Source organism: Capricornis sumatraensis, chromosome 8 (genome assembly GCF_032405125.1).
Source record: "Capricornis sumatraensis isolate serow.1 chromosome 8, serow.2, whole genome shotgun sequence".
Taxonomy (NCBI): domain Eukaryota; kingdom Metazoa; phylum Chordata; class Mammalia; order Artiodactyla; family Bovidae; genus Capricornis; species Capricornis sumatraensis.
In genome coordinates this window covers 79,893,254-79,917,791 of record NC_091076.1, presented here as the reverse complement: position 1 = coordinate 79,917,791, position 24,538 = coordinate 79,893,254, and the positions used below count along the sequence as shown (strand labels likewise).

General features: G+C 44.3%; 1 protein-coding gene across 1 annotated transcript; it reads left to right on the top strand.

Annotated features, from left to right (window-relative positions):
• Nucleotides 1-35: 35 nt before the first annotated feature.
• Nucleotides 36-18,023, top strand: SCO1 (synthesis of cytochrome C oxidase 1). The gene is made up of 6 exons (XM_068977578.1): nt 36-322; nt 1,541-1,631; nt 4,223-4,420; nt 5,127-5,219; nt 10,158-10,273; nt 15,023-18,023. Exons 1-6 carry the CDS (start codon nt 38-40, stop codon nt 15,155-15,157), a joined length of 918 nt encoding a protein of 305 aa, XP_068833679.1. The 5' UTR covers nt 36-37; the 3' UTR covers nt 15,158-18,023.
• Nucleotides 18,024-24,538: the final 6,515 nt, after the last annotated feature.

Genomic DNA, 24,538 nt, shown 5'->3' with positions numbered 1-24,538 from the left:
GAGGGGCGGGTCAAAGGAGGCGCGGTCTCTCGAGCTCATGGCGGGGCTGTTGCTCGTGCCCGGCTGGATAATGCGGCTTCCGGGCCGCCAAGTTTGGCGTCTCTTGCCTCGCGGATTCGGGGTTTGGGGCTCAAGGAAGGAGACTGCTAGCGTCTTGCTAGGGCGGCTCTGCGCGAGGCCAGAGGAGGCATGGCGGGCCTCGGGGCTCGCTGCCTGCTGCCTGGGGAGCCGTCCCCTCAGCACTGCAATGCCGCCCCCGCCCGGGTCGTCAGGACCCGAGCGGAAGGGCAGCGGAGACCCCATGCGCCCCTCGAAGCCCGGGGTGAGTACATACCAGAGCCTTGCCTTTGCTAGTCTCGGCTGTCGGTCAGCCCTGCGCCCTTCCCGTACCACTTGGTCATGACCTCAGAAACCACGCTACCTGGCCTCAGGTTGACCTCCACTCAGCCTGCTCACCTGAGTCGCAGATTCTCACCCCGCGTTCCCCTCCGTTTTGCACGTACCCTCGTCATTAAAGGGGCTTCCCTTGTGGCTCAGCTGGTAAAGAATCCCACCTGATAAAGAATCCGCCTGCAATGCGGGAGATCTGGGTTCGATCCTGGGTTGGGAAGATCCCCTGGAGAAGTGAAAGGCTACCCACTCCAGTATTCTGGCCTGCAGAATTCCATGGACTGTATAGTCCATGGGGTCGCAAAGAGTCGGACACGACTGAGCGACTTTCACTTCCAGCATTAAAGAAAGATACCGGACTTGGATTTTAGTTAGCTATTGCGCGAAGAAAATAAGTTTCAGGTTTTTTCAGGGGGTCTCAACCGTAAGTTTGCCATAATTAAAGAGTTAACGTTTTTATAATTTGTCACTCGACTCTCCCTTAAGAGGCTTGGTGTGTTGTATGCTGATACTGAGCAAATGTGCGTCATGGTTGCGTGCTGGGTATGCCTTTTTCCCTTTGGTTTTTCCAGGATTCTAGGACCCCAAAGGAACTTAGGAGCCACTAGGCTGTAGTGATAAGTAAGAGAAGTGGTTATTGGAGCTGGAGGAAGATTAATGAGTTATTTTACTTATCGCGGGACTTGGAAGAAAGTACAAAGAAATAACGATGCCATTTGCAAGAAGTTCCACTTTTAAGTCTCTTCTACTTTGGCTTTGTTACTTCTGGAAACCAGATTTAGGTTCACCTCCCAGATTTATTTGGTTTATTTCTCAGTATCCGCACAAGCAGGTGATTAACTGATTTTTAAATCAGCAGTTGGGATCTCAGTCACACGGGGTAACACTCCTGGTGCTTGAGCCTTGGATGCTTTTTTCAGGTGAACAGAAATTGATTGAGGGAACGTTCCGTTGGAAAGAAGTGCCTTAGTAATTGTGTTAGGAGCTCAGATGCAACTGTGTTTTTTCATCCCAAGGTACTGTGAAACATCCTGTCTGTTTAACAAGATTGAGGCCTCTGTGTATGTATTTTAGAAACTACTGCAATAAATTTAGTGTAATTAAATGAAGTTTACTAATACTTTTAATTTTGAAATCTCTGCCCCAGTAGCCTGTTTCCTGGAAGTCTTTAGCCGTCACATTTGCTATTGGAGGAGCTTTATTGGCTGGAATGAAGTACTTCAAGAAAGAGAAGACGGAGAGTAAGTAGATGCCATCCAGTGAGCTCTTATTATAACTCTTCCTGGCTATGGACTAGCATCTTGGTGGTGGTGGTGTTAAGCTTTGTATCTTGAAATAATTTTATGTTTATGGTAGAGTTGTAAAAATGACAGTTCCCACCTATCTTTCACGTTATCCTCACCTAATGTTAACATCTTGTATAACCATGACTATTCACTATACTACAAACTTTATTTGGGTTTCATCCGTTTTCCCACTGTCCTCTCTGTTCAGGGTACACTGTCCAGCTGTGTGGAAAGACTTACTGTGGACAGATTAGGATGCAGATGGTAAGAAGTCCAGAGGGTACAAAGATGACTAAGGTGCAGTCCAGCCATTGAGGCGTGCATTGAGTGAAGCAGACACAGAAGCAAAGGACTTCACTCGATGAGGTTCTGCCCGGCCAGGGGACGTTATGAGAACCTGGGATGGATTAACTCTTGGAGTTTAGAAATTGTTTACAAGAACTTTATATTTTAGTGAGTATTTCAGGACTTTTAAGGTTTGTTTTAGAAGTTTCTAGGAAATCCCTAAAGTATCACTCTGTTTTGATTCTTTAGAGAGTCTCTTTTGAAGCCATTATACAAAGGATAATGTTTATATCTGGGAGTGAGAATATGTAGGCTTTAGAACCTTAGGAATATTAGCACCATACTGATACACAGATATATTTCTTTCATGTAGCAAGCAGTGTTTTACTAATTACGATTTTCATATTTTACTATGCACTTAAGTTGCTTCAGTTTCAAAATGAAATAAACTTGACAAACTAGGAAAGTGACAGTTCTAGAAAACCCAAGCTTCTTTTGACTTTAGTTTGGAATTTTCACCTTCTGTTAATAGTCTTGTTTTGTAAAAACTTGTATGATGAAACAGTATTAAAAGTGAGAGTATTTTTGAGATGATGCTGACATGGTCATTTTCAAATATTTTATTGTGTATTTTCTACAAACAAGGACATTCTTCAACGTGACCACAATACAGTCAACAAAATCAGAAAATTACTGCTGTTCAGTCTTCAGATCTTGTTCAAGTTTTGCAAATGATACCCTCCTTTTATTTTTTAAACATTTTTTGGCCGTTCCTCATAGGATCTTTGTTCCCCTACTAGGGATTGAACCCTCACTCCCTGTAGTGGAAGCGCACAGTCTTAACCTTTGGACTGCCAGGGAAGTCACAGCTGTTGCCCTCCTTTTACAGCAGAAAGATCCAGTGTTGAACCACACTTCATAGCTATTTCTCTCTTTGTTCTCCTTCAGTCTGTAACAGTTTTGCAGCCTTTACCTGACTGTCATGACCTTGACAGCTTGGAAGATTACAGGCCAGTTATTTTTCAGACTGTCCCTTAGTTTGGGTTTTTCTGGTATTTCTCCTGATTAGATTGAGGATTCTGTGTTCTTGTTGCATTTAATCAGGTATCACGTGATTTCAATTTGTCCCATTACTGATAAAGTTCAGTCTGATCACTTGATTAAGGTGGTGTCTGTCACTCTTCTCTACTGAAGATGTAACTGTGTGTTTTGTGATGTCCATTTATGTATGTAAATATTCTGTATTTATGCATGTAAGTATTCTGTTCTCCATCAGATTCATTTCATGTATTTATGTCAGTGTGGGCTTATGATTTTCTTGCAAGCCAGTGAGTTGTAGTCCATTATTCTCTTTAGTTTGACGCTCCCAGTCCCAGATTGGTCAATGGGAGTTCCTGCGAACAGACTGTTGTTTCCTTTCAACAGTCCTCCAATATTCTTTTGAGTTCATCCTTAATTCTAGTGTGGTAGAATGTCCTGGGATCGTGTACTTTCTCTGCTTAACCCTGGTACCAGCCATTTCTCTAAAGAGCCTCATTTCCCTTTAGTGGAAGATGATGATATTTGGAAGTCAGGACATGAGCTCATTGCTGTTGGGGTGTGTCCACTTCTGCGTCCTTTTAGTGGACAGAGCTAGGAAAGAGATACACATGTTTATAGCTATATTTACTTCTGTATCTATATGTATTGAAACCGAGAGTTCATATGCTACCTCCCGTTTCTTTCCAACATTTCAAGTTTGTTCTGCTGTCTCTTTCCATCGTCCTAACTCCTTTTCCATTTGTTTTAACTCTTACGTTTAACATACTTACTTATTTGATCAGGCTCCTGTATGTAACTAAGGTCACATTTCTTCTCTCCTCTCCCCATGCAGCTGCCCTCCTGCCCTCTCAGGCTCCAGCATCACTGCCAGGCCCCCACCTCTCCCACTTGGTCTCAGACATTCTGTTCTGCTGTGACCCTCCTCCACCCCATCATGGCCACACCTAATGGCTAAGGATTGAATTGTTCTGAAAGAGGAAGAAAATTTTTTTTACTGCCTTTTTTTTATAGTCCTTATTATGTACAATAGCATTTCATTTCATTTTACTTTATGCTTATTTCTCTTAAAATATATATTTTTAAGCTTCTTGGAAACAGGCTCTTTCTTCCACATTTTATGCCCACAGTCATTAATATAGTGTGAACCATAGATCAGGCATTTGAGTACCTGTGGTTAGATTGACTTTTTTTCCCTCTCCTTCTCTTTGTGTTTTTTTAAGAACTGGAGAAGGAACGGCAGCGGAGCATTGGAAAGCCTTTACTTGGGGGCCCATTTTCCCTCACAACTCATACTGGCGAGCCCAAAACTGATAAGGACTACCTGGGTCAATGGGTATTGATTTATTTTGGTTTTACTCATTGTCCTGATATCTGTCCAGAAGAACTAGAAAAAATGATTCAAGTCGTGGATGAAATAGGTAAGAAAGCTGTCTCATTCTGTAAAAAGTACATGTTTACTTGATACCCTTAAAGTTACTATGCTTTTCATATTCTTATGTTACTGATAGGTGGAGGGTTGTAATTATTCAGTTTGTGAGAACATAATAATCTCAGTGATAGACTTGTTAGTTGCTGTGATTCCTGTGACCTTATTCTCCACCAAAGAGGAAGTTTGTTTTGATGCTAAACGTTAGATTGCTTAAAAATGTCGCTGTGGTCTGGGTCTCCCTGAACTCTGCCTTGTGTCCTTTGGTTTTTGTAGCCTTTCATCACAGACCGTGCCATTGTCTTTCCCCTGGTGACTGCTGGTTAGACTAGGAAATGAATTGTTCCAGGATATTCAGACGTTATTAATAGTTTCCTGGCACTTGAGAAATGGTTGTGGGGGGAGTCGGGGGCAGGAATCCTACAAACACTGGATTGGATTAGAAGTCAGGATGTCCATACGATGTGATTCTGAGTAATAGCATGTCCGCACTGGTGCGGGTGTTTACTAGGATTTGTATCTGACTGCACCACAGATGTGTGTGTACCTGCACTTCCTGAGGCTCATCTCCCCTCCCCTATCGGGGTTAGCTGTCCCTTTGTGTTGCCTGACCGCCTTGCTGTGCTGCACAATGCTGTGATTGCTACTTGTCTTCTCCCTTAGAATGTAAATAATGACTAACGAGAACTTTCTTTCAGACAGTATTCCAACTCTGCCAAATTTAACTCCACTTTTCATCACTATTGACCCAGAGAGGGACACAAAAGAAGCCATCGCCAATTATGTAAAAGGTATTTTTTATTTCCCACACTTCATGTCTGTTTAGTGGTTAGAGCTTTTGAAAGATCAGCTCACTCGAACCTTGCAGTGCCTTATGAGATACAGGGACAGGTGGTACCATCACTCGTTGTACAGGTGAATAGAAAGTGGCTCAGAACTGTGACTCTGGCTGGTAAGTAAATTATTTTGTCACAGGGGAAGGGTTGAACTTAGCCTTCATATATCAAAAAGGAAAGAGAGAGCCTTGAGTTGAGAGGCCGTAATTGCTTGTGAGCAATTCATCGGGAGCCTCTCGATGAAATGAAAGAAGAGAGTGAAAAAGTTGGCTTAAAATTCAACATTCAGAACACTAAGATCATGGCATCTGGTCCCATCACTTCATGGCAAATAGATGGGGAAACAATGGAAACAGTGACAGACTTTATTTTCTTGGCTTCCAGAATCACTGCACATGGTGACTGCAGCCATGAAATTAAGACACTTACTCCTTGCAAGAAAAGCTGTGACCAGCCTAGACTGCATATTAAAAAGCTGAGACATTACTTTGGCAACAAATGTCCATCTAGTCAAAGCTATGGTTTTTCCAGTAGTCATGTATGGATGTGAGAGTTGGACTATAAAGAAAGCTGAGTGCTGAAGAATTGATGCTTTTGAACTGTGGTGTTGGAGAAGACTCTTGAGAGTCCCTTGGACAGCAAGGAGATCCAACCAGTCAATCCTAAAGGAAATCAGTCCTGAATATTCATTGGAAGGACTGATGCTGAAGCTGAAACTCCAATACTTTGGCCACCTGATGCGAAGAACTGACTCATTGGAAAAGACCCTGATGCTAGGAAAGATTGAAGGCAGGAAGAGAAAGGGATTGCAGAGGATGAGAGGGTTGGAAGGCATCACCGACTCGATGGACATAAATTTGAGTGAACTCTGGGAGTTGGTGATGGACAGGAAAGCCTGGTGTGCTGTAGTCCATAGGGTCGCAAAGAGTCGGACATGACTGAGCTATTGAACTGAACTGAAGTTCAGTTGCTTCTGATTCCAGCTCAGAACCTCATTCTCCCTTTTGTAAAATTAGGGCAAACATGCATTCTTGGAGTATGTTCATTGGGAGATTAAAGAAAAATAACTAAGTATAAACCCATTTTTGAACTCAGTGCATATTTTACAAATCTAAAGTATAAATGATAAACACATAGCTGTTTTAAGGAAGAATTTCAGTTCAAACATCTCAACTTGTACTTAAAGCCTATTAGAAGGTACTTTTAAAGGCTGGAAATTATGGTAGATTTAAGGGTGAAAATTTAGATTCTTATGAGTTTGGGTAATTTCTGTGAATTCAAGTTTTTTCAGCTAAAAAAAGTGATGAGAACACAGTATTGTAAATCTGCCGTAATTAAATATAATTCAAGTAAGAGAAAATATGTAAAAGGAAAGAAGAGAATGACTTGTTAAAATGTGTGTGATTAAACACTGGAAGCAAAAAAATAATAATGAGTAAAAATCTGATCAGACAGGTTTTGTGGTTATACTAGTGTGTGGAACATGGGTGCTTAAAAATCAGGAATTTCGATTTTAATTATGGTGAAATTGATTTAATCTATTGTCAGAAGGACTAATGAGTTGTTTTCTAATTACTTTTATTATATGACACCTAATACATATCCTTGAGAACTTTGAGTCATTTTCAAATATGTTTTATGAAAGACCTGCTGTATGTTTTGTTATTTAACACATGTAATGAGAGATGGTTGATATATAAAAAGAGTGCTTAAAGTACAGCATGCTGCTACTGCTGCTAAGTCACTTCAGTCGTGTCCAACTCTGTGTGACCCCATAGACGGCAGCCCACCAGGCTTCTCTGTCCCTGGGATTCTCCAGGCAAGAACACTGGAGTGGGTTGCCATTTCCTTCTCCAATGCGTGAAGAGTGAAAGTGAAGTCGCTCAGTCGTCTCTGACTCTTAGCAACCCCATGGACTGCAGCCTACCAGGCTCCTCTGTCCATGGGATTTTCCAGGCAAGAGTACTGGAGTGGGGTGCCATTGCCTTCTCCGAAAGTACAGCATAGTGTGTTCCTTTTGACACATGGAACTCGGGACATCATCACCACAGTCCGAGTGAACGTATCCATCACCCCCGTCAGCTTCCATGTGTCCTTGCTGTTCATGTCTCTCCCCTGCACCTACCTTCTATCTCCAGGCAGCCACTTATCTGCTTTCTGTCGATACAGATTATTTTGCAGATTTATAAGTTTATGTAAATGGGATTATACAGTATATGCTGTTTATTTTAATGACTTCCTTCAGTATAATTATGTTGAGATTCATCCATGTTGGTTCAGACAGCAAAGAGCCAGCCTGCAGTGCAGGAGACCTGGGTTCGATCCCTGAATCAGGAAGATCCCCTGAAGAAGAAAATGGCAACCCACTCCAGTATTCTTGCTGGAAAATCCCATGGATGGAGGGGCCTGGTGGGCTACACCCCATGGGGTCACAAGGAGTCAGACATTACTGAGCGACTGACACACATACACAGACACACACCTCCAGTATAATTGTGTTGGGATTCATCCATGTTATGGTGTGCATCAATAGTTTATTCATTGTTATTGTTCAGTAGTGTCCCATTGATGCACACTGGAGTTATTTCCAGTCTCTGATCCTTACAAATAAAGCTGTTGAGAGCACTCGTGTGCACCTGTTTGTGTGGACGCATGCCTTCATTGCCCTTGAGTAAATACCTCGGAGTGGAGTGGCTAGGTCAAGTAATAGGTGAGTGCTTAACTTTTTAAGAAGCTGGCAGACTTTTTCCCAAAGTGGTTGTGCATTTTTACACTCCCACTGGCACCATATGAGAGCTCCAGCTCCTCCACATCCTTTCCCCACTTGGTAGGGTCAGTCTTTTTAATTTTAGCCGCTTCAGTAGGTGTTCTAGTGGTGTCTCATTGTGGTTTTAATAATGCATTTCCCTTAATAACTTTTAATATTAAGCATCTTTTTCATGCTGTTGCTTGCCATCTGTATGTCTTTGGTCAAGTGTCTCCACATCTCTTTTTCATTTTTATGGAGCTGTTTGTTTTATTTTACTTAAGTATTTGCTTATTAGTTATATTCCTGATAAAAGTCTTCTATTAGGTGCATGATTTGCTGATATTTCCTTTTAGCCTATGGCTTGTCATGTCAGCCATGTATTTTGAAGAGCAGTTTCCATTTTGGAGGGCTTCCCTTGTGAGTCAGCTGGTAAAGAGTCTGCCTGCAATGCGAGAGACCTGGGTTCGGTCCTTGGGTTGGGAAGATCCCCTGGAGAAGGAAAAGGCTACCCACTCCAGTATTCTGGCCTGGAGAATTCCATGGACTGTATATTCACAAACACAACTGAGTGACTTTAACTTTTCACTTCATACTTCCATTTTGGAGAAGTTCCATTTATTAGTTTGTTCTTTTATATTAATGGATAATTTTTTTGGTTTCATCTGTGAGAAATACTTGCCTAACCCAAGGTTACAAAGGATTATTTTCTTACTGAAGTTTTAGAATTTTTATTATAAGCAAAATTTATATCCACAGCTTACAGGTTTGTCAGAAATTAGAGGAATAGCATTGTTATTTTTTAAAAGCAGGTGTAACTCATTGGGTAATAAATGATCTCAAATTTAAATATGATGATAAAAATGATCTCAAATTTAAAAGTCATACTGACTTTTACTTATCATCACATACTAACCAAACTTAGGTATCCCCAAATGAGTAGATGTTTGAGTTGCTGTACCTAATGGAAATACCAAGACCCTATGGTAATATTCTTCATTAGTCAGTACAGTGGTTGATGATGATACCATTTCTAGTTGCATTTGGGGAGAATTCTAAGTTGATATTTAGAAAATTACTGGAGTTTCAGCAATTGTTTTAAAAGGTTTGGATGTGCAGCTAGTTCAGGCTTCACTTAGCTTCTCTTCATTTACTCAGAGGATAGGGAAGTAAGACAGACCACCTTGCTTTTTTAGTTTCTGAGCAGTTTTTCAGTTTAGAATGAGTTAGACCAGAGGATGATAATGGGCTTCTCTCTTTGAAAGAAAGTGCTGCTGTTAAATGCTGGACTCAGCTCAATGGTCAGATGAATCCAAGTGTTGTAAGTGACTTCCCCAGCTTACTTATGCAAATTCCAAAAACTTAATCGCAAATGCATGCTGTGAGATTATGTGCTGGAAAATGAGGCACAGGTATTTTGACCTGGCATGAACTAATCATCAGCCAAGTTTTTTCTCATGATGCAATGGAAAACTGTCATGCTTAATTCATAAGAATATCTTTAAATTTCAGCATATCTCAGAACTTTACCTAAATGTTTAAAAACAACTAAATTAACAAAAGTTAAGACACATAATTAAAATACATTGCTTCCAGCTTTATTAGATAATCATGAAAGGATTTGACATACATTATCAAGAACTTGTGGTTTCATTGCTCTCCTCTATTAATACCCTGTTTTAAGTTTCATTGATTTCCGCTCTAATTCTCTTCTGCATACTTTGGATTTAATTTGCTCTTTTTCTAGATCCTAAAGTAGAAACTTATAGGTTTTATATCTTCTTTTCTACTATATTCATTCAATAAGTTGTGTTTCCTTTTTGATTTTTAAGTTTCTCTTGAGATTTCTTCTTTGGCTCATGTGTTGTTTAGAAGTGTGTTTAATTTCCATGTGTTTTGGGGATTTTCCAGATATCTCTCTGCTACTGATTTCTGGTTTAATTCCAGTGTGGTCTGTCTTGGTGAATGTGACACATATCATAGAGGAAATTTTTCACTTGTTTCAGATGAATTTCTTCTTTGAAACATGAAAAACCGTTTAGGGACTCGCAGGAAGAAAGTGGCAGTACCTTTATAACTGTTCTTTGAAGTAGGGATGGTTGTTTTCTGCCTCTTCTTTTTCACTGTCTTTCTCATTTTTTATTTAGAATTTTCTCCCAAACTGATTGGCTTGACTGGCACAAAAGAAGAGATCGATCAAGTGGCCAGAGCATTCAGAGTGTACTACAGCCCTGGCCCCAAGGACGAAGATGAGGACTACATAGTAAGTAAATGCTCAGTTTCAACACCTGGGCGGGCTCCCAGGTCTCAGACATTTACAAGCTTTCCATGGCGACTGGCTTTAAAAGCAAAATGAAAACGGTAAATAATCTGAGATGATAGCAAATTCCTTAATACCTAGGGATGCTTGAGAGGTTAGAAAAGTATATATAGTTTTTGAAGGATGATTAATTTATATTTTTTGTTCTAATAGTTTATTTAATTGCCTGCTTTTCTCATGGCACATAAAATTGTAGAGCAGTATATTAAAATCTGGGATATCTTAAATTCACTAGAGATAAAATAATCATTTTGGGCAAAGCACATTTTTAGTTTATAAACACTATCGGTTCTCTCTGCCCTCTAATGAAGAGGTTTAAGAAATATACTCCTTTTGAAAAGTATTAGGCCTTAGGGACCTGCATTTTTGGGTTGAGTGAGTAAGAATTCTGAAAACCAAGAGAAAAGAAAAGCCAACAGTTACTTTTTCTAAGATTTCTTTTCATACCAACTTTATACATTTGCATAATTTTGTGTTTAGTTGCGTTTGCAACTGTTACGCTCTGCATAATTAGGTGTTCAATATGCTATTTAAAAATGAAGAACAAATGCTATTAGGTGGTGTTTCTGCAGCCCTTACGTTAGAGAGCTGTCTTCACGTTCATCAGCAGACCCAGGAGTCTCAGTCACCTTGTTCCTCTTCTTATCAGTGGTTTCTCAGTGCAGCGTAAGCACCACCCCTACCCACCCAGTTTCCTTCCCAACATGGACATACTTCCCTATCACATGAAGGGCTTAGATTGTATTTTAATATTTCAAGATTTTTTCCTCAGTTGTCATGCTCTATTTTCTCTGTAATATTCTTGTGACAAAGTGATGACTCATAAGAGACGTTCCAGCTGCAGAGCTGGTTTTGTAGAAAGATAGTCAGGACCCTGAATCCCTGGTGTGCCAGCAGCGCCATGGCCAGCTTCCAGGAGGATGTGCAGAGGGAGCGTCTCACTGCAGTGCTGCCTCTACAGCCCACTGCGATTTCCCCACTGCCTTTGGACCCGGAGCATGTGGGTGCCCCATGCTTTGGCCTAAATTGAAGGTGTGTTTCTGGTCCCTTTGCCTTAAACTCACATAGTAATCTTATTTTTAGTTCTGGTGCCTCATAGACTTAGGGAAACTTGAGTTCATGGGAGAAAAAGAGAAAAACCAGCATTCTTTCTTACACTCTAAGTTTAAGCAAAGTAGGAGGACTTACTGTGGTTTCCTCTTGTCACACTAACAGCATGAGAAGAAGCCAAGGAGAAAGGAGAGCTTTTCAGACTTCTATATCTTTCTGTAAAATAGAGTTGTACTCACTGGTTTTGAGCTTAACTTATGATAATAGTGGGAGCATTTGAGATAGTCAGACTTCCAGGGTTGAACAGCTTTATTAAACATACACACAATTGTCAACTAGTTAACACTCCTTAGTCTTATGCTTATAGCTCATAATCCTAAAGTTAAATTTTACAGGTTAGACCAAACAACCTAAAATACTCAGTTAAAGCATTCAGCTAATGTTAAGAGATACTTTGCTGAACCCAGAGCACTGCTTACCACAAAAATGTGATTTGGGTCACGCTGCTGTCAGACACCCACATCTATCGTCAACTGACCCTCATCGTTTTTTATTTAAAATACCTTGAGGGAATTCCCTGGTGGTCCAGTGGTTAGTGCTCCATGGTTTCATTACAAGGGCCAGAGTTCAGTCCCTGGTTGGGAAACTAAGATCCCACAGGTTGAGCAGTGCGGTAGATGGTAGATAGGCAGACAGACAGATAAAAATACTTGGAAAGCTTTGAACTGGTTGGTCTTCACGTAGTAAGAGTGCATCTTCCCTTGTCTGAGCATAACCAGCAGTGAAAGGCAAGGTGCCAGTGAGCTCATAAACATAAACCAAACACAGGTGCTGAGATTTGTACCCTAAGATAGCGATGCAGATAATCCAGAATATGGGTATTAATCTTTTGATCTTTAAAATGTGAGTATTTAAATCTTACGGAGATTTCTTAAGCCCTCTAGAACCCATCTGAGACCCATTTTGAGAAATAAATACTGATCTACTACCATAGAATGGGATGTTTTGATAAGAATCAGCGAGTTCACTGCTATACACTTGCAAAATCAGCCAGTAGGAGGAGACATTCTCCAGCATCTTGGTTTCTTTCATACTAGTGTTATTCTGTTCCTTGAGATGGTAGGGGAACTTAAGATTTAAGGACATGCAGGGAGTGAGGGAGTACTTTAAGATGGAGAGGTAAAGGAATGAGATTTTCTTAATCTCAGTAGCAACAGAGATGAGCTTCTGGCTGTGAATGCTTGTGGCATCCTCAGACCCATAGTGTGCATACCCTGAACATGCTACACATTCCTGACAGCTAAGTGTGCAAGCCATCATGTGATATGTGTAATGTTGTGTTATTTTCTAAGTGTTAGTTAGAAAATACTTTTGGAAAAGAATACACGTGGCTTCAAACCTGAGATGTTCAGTCTTAATAAAAGAAGTGTGAGTTGTATAATGTGATTTCATCTTTTACCTGTTGGATCAGAAAGGCCAAATATATTGTCATGATCTTATTTACGGAAAGAGAAAATAAAGTGAAATTGGACCCACTGGCACTTCCGTGCCTTGTTGATGGGATTCAACTGATACGCCCTCTTCGGAAGGCCATTTGTATTATCATCAGCATTTAAATACTTTTTAGGTTAGAGACCCTATTTTTTGGAATCTGCCCTACAGATAAAACCTACAATGTTGTTTGTAAATGGACTGAAAACCAAGCAACCATCTTTTAAAAGGCTTCTCTACATGTACTGATAAGAACATCCAGTATATTGCCAAGTGGGGGAACGAGTATAGTGTGGTGGTGGTTACTCAGTTGTGTCTGACTCTTTGCAACCCCAAGGACTATGGGCCACCAGGCTCCTCTGTCCATAGGCTTTCCCAGTTAGGAATACTGGCGTAGGTTGCCGTTTCCCTCTCCAGGGGCTCTTCCCAACCCAGTGATCAAACCTGCATCTCCTGCATTAGCAAGTGGGTTCTTTGCCACTAAGCCACAAGGGAAGCCCCATAATGTGTTGTCACATTTGCATAAAAAGAAATAGGTGGGTATTGACACACTGATAAATGCAAAAGGCTTGTCTGGAAGAATCCAGCAGGACCTGGTGGCAGTGGTGCCCCCGAGGAGAACTTAGGGAGTCTGAAGGAGTATGTATGTATGTGTACAAACTTGCATGTTAGAAACACTGCGTGGTTGCTCCCCAGCATTCCTACAGAGACAATGGTGAGACAGTCCAAAGATTATGGACTTTGGAATGGGGTAGATCTAGGTTCTAAGCTTGCTCTGGCACTTACTAATTATCTCACTTGCCCCCCTGGAGCCTGTTTGTCGAGTGCAGAGCAGATAATACCTGTATCCTGGGTTAAGATGACACGTGGAAGTGCTTGTCAGCAGATGGTAGTGTCCTTTCTCTGCACTAGAAACTACTCAAACTTTACAGTGGAAACATGATAATTTGCTCTGCCACAACCCCAGTGAACACTGAGATGTGGCCACTGACAAGACTGACAGTTTGGGTGGGACAGTATTTTTACTATGTGTAAGAATGTAATTTATATGAGGGATACTCATAAAATTAAGCCAACGCACACTGAAATTCTGGTTTTTTAAGGAGAGAGAACAGAATAGAAAGAGTAGGAATAAGGAGGAAATGGGATGAAAAAAGAAGAGGTGTGAGCTGTGGAGTAGGGCGTCAGGAGACGCCTGGAGGCCTCGATCTGACTCTGTCAGCTGTTTGGAGAAATGCAGGCCCCTGTCCTCCTGAGGCGAGTTACCCCCAGACCCCTGAGAGCAGCAGCTGTCTGAGCCCCTAGGTCTGCATTCTTTCCGATGTGAGTAGGCTAGGACTCTTTCCATTTGCTCTCTCTTTACGAATGTGTGTGTGTGAAAGCATGACAACTTCACAGACATAGCCTGTGTGTCGGGTATATTTGGGGTGTCTCCAGTCTGGTATGTGTGATCACATTCCTGTGTTTGTCTTGCCGAATAGCAGTCAAGCCTGGAATAAACACCAAGGATTCCAAGGGCCAAGTCTTCTGCTCATTTTCATGTTTCCTTTTGAATCGCTAATATCATGTGTTTAGTGGTTAGTGTTCTGGGTTTTTTCTCATAAAACATGGCAAGTAGAATTAAGGATGTGATGAATGATAACTAGTTCTTCCAAAAACATAAAAGAACATATCCAAGAACTTAATAAAGAAAGTAATTTCTCACCAACACTTTTAATCCCATGTGATATCTCTTTATGATATGGTCAAGGGGTCAGATAAAATATTTTACTCGTCCATATTTAACATGGACTCTTTCCAAGCAGGCATCGGTGATCCACAGCTTTGGCTGCTCTGTGAAGGCCAGCAGCAGCCATTTCTTAGAAGTGTGTTCTTCCCTCAGAATTGTGTAGATGAGTGTGTTAAGGATTGAACTGAAAGAATCCCAAGTTCTCGCTTGATGTGTCAAGCAATAGTTAGGGCAAGTTTCTGAAACAAAAGATTTTAGATAATTTGTGGTTGTGAATTGACTGTAGTAGACTTAGGCCCATTCCATAAATGATGGAAATAATAGATGCTGCAGGGGTTAGGACCTTACCTGCAGGATTTATTCAGTATAGTAAGAAGCTTATTTTGGTGAACTTTTTGTCACCTTTCCCCTTTTCTCTGCAGGTGGATCATACAATCATAATGTACTTGATTGGACCAGATGGTGAATTTCTAGATTATTTTGGCCAAAACAAGAAGAATGCAGAAATAGCTGGTTCAATTGCTGCACACATGAGGACGCACAGGAAAAAGAGCTAATAACTAACACACCATGGCCATGCTGTATTCTCCTGCCAAAGAGGAGGGACTTTTATCTCCCATAGGAGCCAATACATACATGTACATACTGCAGCCTGCAGAAAGGCCTTCACACCAGGAGAAAATCTAAATGTTAGACAGGGCATATTACGCTTGGGTTCATCAAGGATGAATTCTTGGAACTGTATAGATTACAACCCAAAGTCTCCCAAATTGTGGCCTTGAGACCAGAGAACCCAGTTGTCTTGAAACCAGTGGAATGGACCTCAAGGAAGGATACAGCTGGAAAAGACACATCCAAGGCATCTCCCCACATGAGTGGGGCCCTCTGGTCACGTGGCTGCCTCTCCAGAGTCTTGAGGCCTTGCTCAGACAGGTTGTACTGAATTTCCAGGAGGAGTGTCGCTTGCTTTCCTCTTTGAGGTGGCTGATGCAATCAGACCAGGCTCTCTGACATTCATAATTGATCTTTACGCTTGAAAGCATTAGCACAGTCTTCCTTGTGAGTGAGAATCATTGTCATTGTTCGCGGTGTGATCCCCTGTCGGCGGGTGCTGATTTTACTCACAGCGAGGGAATCTGTTGTTGGGGACAGACTATTAGATCGGGTTCCCCAGGGGTCTGTCTTGTGATTTTTAGCAGTATGATGTGTGGGGCTTCCAGGGACCTCCCGGAGGGCGTGAGGATATGGACCATGAGTGTGTACGGAGTACCTGCCTGCCTGTGCTAGACTGCACTTGTCTGAGATAAAGGTGTGCTCAGCTTTGCAGCTTGGACAAGCATGGCCTTTCTCATGGGTGCAGAGATGACAGCTTACAGCTCTTGGGGCTGGTAGGTAGGTGCTTGTTAAAGTGCAGGCGCCCGGGCCCAGGTTCCTCTGATGCAGCGGCTGGGGACTGGGGCCTCGAGAGGCTGTTTTAGGGTCAGGGGGATGTGGGGAAGGCAGGTTTGGATCTGGGTGAGGACTCCGCTCATCTTTGGCGCGTCCATCCACAGAGTGCTGGGGTCACAGCCATTAAGGGAGATGCTGGCTTTTGTTTCAGAATTTAACTTCCCTGGAGTCTGGACTTGACTGTCTTATCACTGTTCTCCACCTGAAGCTGCTGCAGAGCCTTTGCCAGCGTCCACACACTCTGACAGGTGTGGTGCCTCGTCAGACATGGACTTTCCCTTCACATCGGTTCTGTGCATGTGACATGGCTCTATCTTTTGGTTTTTAAATCCTCTTCTCAATACTTAAGTTAAACCTACTACAGATATTTACATGAAGGGGTGTGAAGAAAGTCAAACTCTGGAGCTGTTCTGGACTGAACTGTATCCCCTGGATTCGTATGTTCGTTGAAGTTCTAACCCCAGTCCCTCAGAATGAGACTGTGAGGAGACAGGGTCTCTCAGAAGTTAAAATGAGGCCTTTCAGGTGGGCCCTCATCCAACATTCTTGTTGTTCTTACAAGAAGAGATTGGGACACAAGCCGAGAGAAGACCACGTGAAGACACGGAGAGAGGCCTTCAGAAACAAGCCCTGCCCATCCCTTGATCAGGGGCTTCTGGCCACCAGAGCTGTGAGACAGCGTCTCTTCAAGAGCTGGGGCAGTCATGCTTTGTGACGGCACCTAGTGGGCTGCCACAGTGCCATTCTCCCTTTGGCGCCTTCATACAAAACTACCCAGATTTAGTTTACATAAACTTAGCTGCAGGCAGAAGTCAATTGGTTTGGGATGACTTTCCTAGGAACCTTGTCAAGAAAGTGAGAAACTTAAAAGAACCTGGTCTCCTACATTGCAGGCAGATTCTTTACACTTTGAACCACAGTGGAAGCCCCAGTAAAAGCCTAGTCTCACATAACAAAGAAGATCTTAAGTATCTGAAATGCCAGACATTTAAAAAGATGGTCTGTTTTAAGCCACAGAACATTTGTGCAGATCGCTTTGCAGCAGCTTATGCCGGAGAAAATTCAATCTTCATTCTCAGCTGTTGTAGGTTAGAGCCTGTGTCATGATCCAGAAAAGGAACAGAAGCTTTTGAAAAAGGCCGTTTATTTGCTGTTCATTCCAGTGTCAAGTTTAAAGGCTTAGAAGTTGGACAGAGGACCTCAGAGACGACGTCCAAATGTCTCTATGCAGGAGGGGACGCTCCCAGAGATGAAGTGCTGGCATCACTCCTAAATCTGCGTTAGAAGTTGGGTCCCAGTTTGTGGTCAGGTCCCTGCCTGTCCCAGGGCTGTGGGGTGCCTGTGAAAGTGAAAGCTGCTCCGTTGTGTCCAACTCTTTACAACCCCGTGGACTATACAGTCCATGGAATTCTCCAGGCCAGAATACTGGAGTGGGTAGCCTTTTCCTTCTCCAGGGGATCTTCCCAACCGAGGGATCGATCCCAGTTCTGCATTGCAGGCAGATTCTTTACCAGCTGAGCCACAAGGGAAGCACGGGGTGCTCATGGGGGCCAGACAAAAGCTGATGCAGGGAGGGGGTACACTGCCCATGGGGCACCCGTTCATTTTAAGCCTCAGGAAATTAAAGTCAAGGCTGCCTCTCAATAAAGTACCACTTGGCAAACCTTGACCTGGGTGGGTTGTGTTTTTGCTGGACTTCAGTGGAATTACTATTTTAAGAAATGGGATTTATTTGAAAATTATAAGAATCCTGTCCATGCAGCAGGCCTGAAAGTACTGTGCACCTGGCTATCGGTGAGATAGCTGATACGTCAGGTGTAAAAGCTGAGACTCGCTGAATACCAGTAAAAACACTGTGTGGGTTGACAGCTAATGTGAACCCAGTAAATGGTTTGAATTTGTGAATATCTGCATAAGAGATTATAAAATATCTTATGTTGTTTTTAAATATAAGGTTAAAAGAAATTAAAATTTTCAGATCACCAGTACTGCTCTATATAATGTCTTTTCTTTTTTTGCAGATGGCACAGTTTAAGTTGTATGAGTGTGTGTATGTTGCAAGAACTACCCTTTCAAAGACCAGTCACACAAGCTTTTTTCATCTATTGAGCTAATAGATTTTACCTGTGGTTCTTAGTTACATTACTCTATAGAGATATGGGTGGTTATTCCTATTAATGAGGTGCAATTAATAACCTCTTTAGCCATATGTTCCCCTTTAGAACCTACAGGTTGTTTTCTGTTCGTTTTAAGACTGTATTTTAAAGTTGATTAATCTTTCCATGATTGTAACATAAACATTTGTAATATTCAGAAAAGTTGGAATGTTTAAGTCAGCATTGTTCCCCCACCAGGAAACTTTGGATGCATTTCCTTTAAATCTTCAACTTTAGTCTTTGTACTGGAAATCCACCAACGTGTCCCTTTAAAAATTAAACGTTAATGGATCAAGGTCAAGCTCAAAACTAGACAGCACTTCCCCACCATCGTCACTGCCGTTAAATGCTGGCTGGGTATCATTTCGAAATACTAAGGACCCACTCGGGTTGTGTTCTCAGGCTCCAGTTATGAACACTTAAACTAGCACGTGTGCCACTTGAGTCTTTTACATAGCTGTTATTTTTGTTATATTTTTTCTATAGTTATTGAATTTGGTAAATATTGAAGGTAGCCCAAAATAGCCCCCTCGTGCCCAGGTAATGTAGTGGACTAACTGGAGAGCAAAAACGTTTTCAGGGTGAGCTTCAGTTGTTCCCTCACCTGTCACTATTGCTGAATGATGCCATCGTTTCAGGTATGTTGGAGAAACTTCATTCTCAGGACAACATGGAACTGGGAACCACAGGACAGGGACCTTCAGAGCTGGCCAGACTCTGGCTTCCCCCGTGCAGGTGCGGTTGCTGTGCAGCACTTGCACACAGCCTGGCTCCCCAGCTTGTATAGCTTCTCGTGTGCTGAAGCCAGTCTGGTTTCAATCCTGGCGATGGTAAGGTAACTCGAGGCCTCCCTTTCCTTACCTGTAACCTGGGAACGTACGAGCACGGGTGGTGCAGGGTTGGTGTGAGGGTAAGAGAAGCAGTGTGGGACACCAGCACGTGCTCAGGGGGTGATGGTTCATGTTGTTTTTGGTCCTGATGAGGGTGGTGGTTTGGGTCTTGCTTTAACAGGTGGTGTCAACAGTGGGTTTGTGTGTGTGTCTACCCTCCCTCCACCCCTACCCAACTTGAGCCTGCCTGTACCCTAATGCCTGGAACCCCCACCTCTTGCTGTTTCCCCACCCTCATACACATAGCTGAGCCTAAAGCTGTTTGGTTACCTCGGCTTACTGAACTGTTCACACCTGCTTTCTTAAATGGTGTCCAGATTTAGAAGAGTTGTGGAAAAAGCCATCAGGTTGAAGCCAGGACCTTGGAGGCATTTGGCCCCGACAGGAACACCAGGGCATGAGCACGTGGTCATGGCCAGAGCAGGTTCTGCTTCAGGAGCGGGTGGGCGCTGGGGCCCCGTGAAGCTGTTGGACTTCCAGCACCTCTGAGTCTGCTAAGGAGGAGGCAGTTCTCCAAGTTCTAGAATGTGATGCTCAGGACAAGGGGTGGTTGGAGTGGTCCTGGCTTTGCGAGGGCTTTGACCACAGGTGTAGCTGCTGTACCAGACCATGACTGTTTCTGTCAAGCGTTTCTGGTTTTAGCAGTGGTGTGTCACTCCCACTTCGACCTCAGGAACCAGTCGCTGTGTCTCACTGCCCAGATTGTCCCAAGGCCTCGTTCCTCCCATTGAGGGCAAAGTTTGTTTGATTCTGTGCCATTTCTGCCTACACTCGGTTCACAAGGTGGTACCTTCTTGCCTTTGAGGGTCCATCAACAGTCATGAGCGAGTGTGTCTTCATGTCTGGCTCCAAGACACCCTTCTGGAGGCGCTGTGCTCAGCAGCCTGCGAGTCTGTCTCTTCAGTGTTGATCATGCATCTGCTCCCCATCTGTGCAGGCCTGACCTCTGTGCTGGAGACAGAAAGGGGCTGAGCACCTCCCTGCCGAGTGCAGGCCTGACCTCTGTGCTGGAGACAGAAGGGGGCTGAGCACCTCCCTGCCGAGTGGAGGTCTGACCTCTGTGCTGGAGACAGAAGGGGGCTGAGCACCTCCCTGCTGAGTCCTGGCCTGTCCTCTGCTGGAGACAGAAGGGGGCTGAGCACCTCCCTGCTGAGTGCAGGCCTGTCCTCTGCTGGAGACAGAAGGGGGCTGAGCACCTCCCTGCTGAGTGCAGGCCTGTCCTCTGCTGGAGACAGAAGGGGGCTGAGCACCTCCCTGCTGAGTGCAGGCCTGTCCTCTGCTGGAGACGAGAGGGGGCTGAGCATCTCCCTGCTGAGTCCTGGCCTGAGCTCTGTGCTGGAAACCGAAGGGGGCTGACTACCTCCCTGCTGAGTCCTGGCCTGTCCTCTGTGCTGCAGACGGGAGGGGGCTGAGCACCTCCCTGCTGAGTCCTGGCCTGTCCTCTGTGCTGGAGATGGGCAGGTGGTGGGGTAGGGACCGAGCACCTTCCTGCTGGGGGAGCTCATCTTCAGTGTGGCAGACAGACCGTCAACAGAGAAATACATAGAGCTGGTCATATAGTCAGAGGTGCTGGAAAGAAGAAAGAAGGTAAGGGCCTGGAGAGCAATGAGGGTGGGTGACAGTGCGATTGGTGATGGAAGGACTCCTTCAGGAGGGGGCTGTTTGGAAACGGAGTGAGCCGTGTATCTGGGGAGACCTTCCAGCTTGAAGGCCCTGACCCCAGAGTGAGTGTGTGGCACTTAAGAGCAGGAGCCCAGTGTGACAGTGGCTGGTGAGTCTCAGGGACAGGAGGGCTGGAGAAGGAGCCGGGAGCCGCATGTGTCAGGCCCCAGAGTTCATGGCAGGGACCCTGTTCTATTTTGAGTGTTCAGGGGGCCCTGGAAGGGCTGAGGGCAGTGCATGAGCTGATCCACCCGCCAGGGTGCCCACCGTGACTGTTGCTTTGACCACGTAGGGGTCTATGGGTGCCAATGTCACCCCCTCAGGGGGTGTTAAAAGTCACTCACCCTGTGTCATATTTCAGGAGAACATCTTTGTGAATGTTTAATTGAAAGAAAATGTAAGCTTTTTCTTTTTATAGTGGGAAATTTTAAACATAAAGAGTGGCCTAGTTTAGTGAACTTGATATGCCCATCACCAATTCTGTAATTCTCAACACGGCTGAGCTTATTTCTTCTACACCTCCACCCCCTCCTACCCAGTCCCGCATGCGTGCACATCTTGCTTGGTCTTTGGAAAATAACCACAGTCTCATTATCACACCAAAAAAAGTTTATCTGTTTTTGCTTCATATCACTGAATATCCAGTCAGTGAAAAGTCAAGTTTATAATTGGGTCCTTTGCTTTCTAGGAGCCACAACACCTCGTTGTGGAGGGGTGTCCTGTCCACATCACACGTGTGACTCTCGGGTTTGGGTTTGCACCCAGTCAGGGAGGACACAAAGGGTTTAGAGTGAAACAGCCAGGCAGCACCCCTACCATGGTATTCAGGTCAGACTCTAATCACACTTGGGCCCACTCAGTTAGTTCAGCTGCTCATTCATGCCCACCTCTTTGCGACCCCATGGACTGCGGCACAACAGGCTTCCCTACCCATCACCAGCTCCCAGAGCTTACTCAAACTCATGTCCATTGAGTGGGTGATGCCATCCAACCATCTCATCCTCGGTCATTCCCTTTTCCTCCCCCCTGAGTCTTTCCCAGCATCAGGGTCTTTTCCATTGAGTCAGTTCTGTGCATCAGGTGGCCAAAGTATTGGAGTTGCAGCTTCAGCATCAGTCCTTCCAATGAATATTCAGGACTGATTTCCTTTAGGATGGACTGGTTGGATCTCCTTGCAGTCCAAGGGACTCTCAAGAGTCTCCAACACCACAGTTCAAAAGCACCAATTCTTCGGCACTCAGCTTTCTTTAGAGTCCAACTCTCACATCCATACATGACCACTGGAAGAACCATAGCTTTGACTAAATGGACCTTTGTGACAGAGTAATGTCTGCTTTTTAATATGCTGTCTAGGTTGGCCATAACTTTTTTTCTAAGGAGTAAGCATCTTTTAATTTCATGGCTGCAGTCATCGTCTGCAGTGATTTTGGAGCCCCCCCAAAATAGTCTGCCACTGTTTCCCCATCTATTTGCCATGAAGTGATGGGACCAGATGTCATGATCTTAGTTTTCTGAATATTGAGCTTTAAGCCAACTTTTTCACTCTCCTCTTTCACTTTCATCAAGAGGCTCTTTAGTTCTTCACTTTCTGCCATAAGGGTCATGTCATCTGCATATCTGAGATTATTGATATTTCTCCCCGCAGTCTTGATTCCAGCTTGTGCTTCCTCCAGCCCAGCATTTCTCATGATGTATTCTGCATATAAGTTAAATAAGCAGGGTGACAATATACAGCCTTGATGTACTCCTTTTCCTATTTGGAACCAGTCTGTTGTTCCATGTCCAGTTCTAACTGTTGCTTCCTGACCTGCATACAGATTTCTCAAGAGGCGGGTCAGATGGTCTGGTATTCCCATCTCTTTAAGAATTTTCCACGGTTTGTTGTGATCCACACAGTCAAAGGCTTTGGCATAGTCAATAAAGCAGAAATACTCACCCACATGCAGTAAAGCCAGTCTACTGACACCCCGTGGTGGTGAAGGGAAGTGCAGCATTTATCACAGCACTGAACAGGGAATCCAGGTAGCTCGTGCTCTAAAGGCCCAAACTTCCCTGATAAATTCTGAGAAAGGTTTTTAAAGACATGGAGAGGGAGAAGGTGTCATGGGGTGTGTGATCCGCTGGAGGACATTGTTCTGATTGGTTGGTGGTGAGGTAATCAGGAGTCAACTCCATCAACCTGGCTTCAACTACTCTGGAGTCTGTGTGCTTGTGATGGACATGCAGTCAGCTTCGTGCACCTATGGGGGTTTTGGTATCTGCAAAGCAAAGGAAATGGCTCAAAATATTATTTGTAGCCCTTGAGGAGCAACTGAAGGACCTTGACTTTCTTAATGGCTAAACTCTTATTTTGTCTTGACTATTTTCCTTTCTGTATTTTCTCACTTCTCAGATTAATTTACTCTTTGGAACTCGGGGAAGGCCGAGGAGGCAGAAGCTCTTCTGCAAACAGGAGGCGGACTGGGGATGTGGACAGGGGGAAGGGTAATCTGTTCTGAGAAGGCCACAGAGTCCTTCTCAGTTACAGGACCAGGTCAGAAAGACCAACTCACTTGTCTTGGGTTTGTTATTTGTAGAACACGAGAAACAGACGACGAGATGAGACACTGAGAACAGGGAAACCTAATGGATGGTTGTGAGGAGAATCAGAGCTGTGCTCACCTGTGGCAGGAGGTGGGTGGGGCCTGAGGGCACAGAGGCCTTCCAGGAGCAGTGGAGATGCTCAGAGCTGGAGCTGGCTGGTGACTCGTGTAGCTCAAGAGGTGTTAAGTATAAACTTGAGATGTATGCATTTGATTGTTTATAGCTAAAAAAAAATGGTGGAAGGGACAAAGAGCTCTCCTGAAGGCCAGGCTTGAGAGAGAACAGCATGAGATAGCGAAGGCATTGGCCATCACTCGCCCTTGCTGCAACAGCCTGGACCGGGTCTCGAACACCCAGCACCACCAGGTCACAGGTAAGAAGGGGCTGAACAGAGACCCTCCGAGAGCTCTGACGAAGCAGAGGTGGGTTGGGGCCAGAAAAACGGGGCTGCGAGGGGACACAGGCCATCAGACAAGGGCTCCTCAGCACCACTCAGAATTGCAGGAGAGCAGACAGAGGTCGAGGCGAATGCTGGTCCTGCTCTGAGAGGCTTGAGGGGGCTTTCTGGGACCCAGGACACCAAGCGGGGACTAACCAGAGGACAGAGCCGGCAGGTTCCCTGCAGGTGCAGTGAGCAGCACTAGGTCAGTGTCAGTCTTGCTGTGGGGCTGGTGGTCTGTGTGCTCGCTGAGTCTTGGGTGCTGCCCTTGAGCCATGTGAAGTACTCGTGGGGGCGGTCTACAGCTGGGGCCCCTATCTAGTCTCCCTTCAGGATGACTCAGAGGTAGGAGGCCAAGTTGAACTTTGTAGTCGGGGCCCAAGCCCCCCAATCTCGAAGCCCCTGGGCTCTGCGTCTGCTGGGCTCCGAGGTCTCTGTGGTGATTTGGAGGACGTGGTGTCATCACGTATCAGATGTGGTAGAGACCATCCCACCTGTCCTTGCTGTGTAAGAAGGAAGGGCTGAGGGAACCCGTCTGCCAGTCTGTCTACAACCTGGCTACCGAGACGTGGTCCTGTACCTGCAGCGTCACCTGGGAGCTGACCAGAAATGCAGAGTCAGCCTCCATGCAGGTGTCCCCAGTCGGAAGCTGTAGTTTAACGAGATCCCATGTGATTCTTGTGCACATAACTGAGAGCCACTGCTCTGCAGCACGTCAGCTCTCCACCCCCACACCACAGAGCCTACCAACTTTTCCCC

Bases quoted from the DNA above. Each gene is read 5' to 3' on its own strand.
- SCO1 (XM_068977578.1), top strand. From the start codon at position 38: ATGGCGGGGCTGTTGCTCGTGCCCGGCTGGATAATGCGGCTTCCGGGC. The intron at 4,421-5,126 runs GTAAGAAAGCTG...ACTTTCTTTCAG, and splicing joins TCAAGTCGTGGATGAAATAG to ACAGTATTCCAACTCTGCCA. The intron at 5,220-10,157 runs GTATTTTTTATT...TTTTTTATTTAG, and splicing joins CATCGCCAATTATGTAAAAG to AATTTTCTCCCAAACTGATT.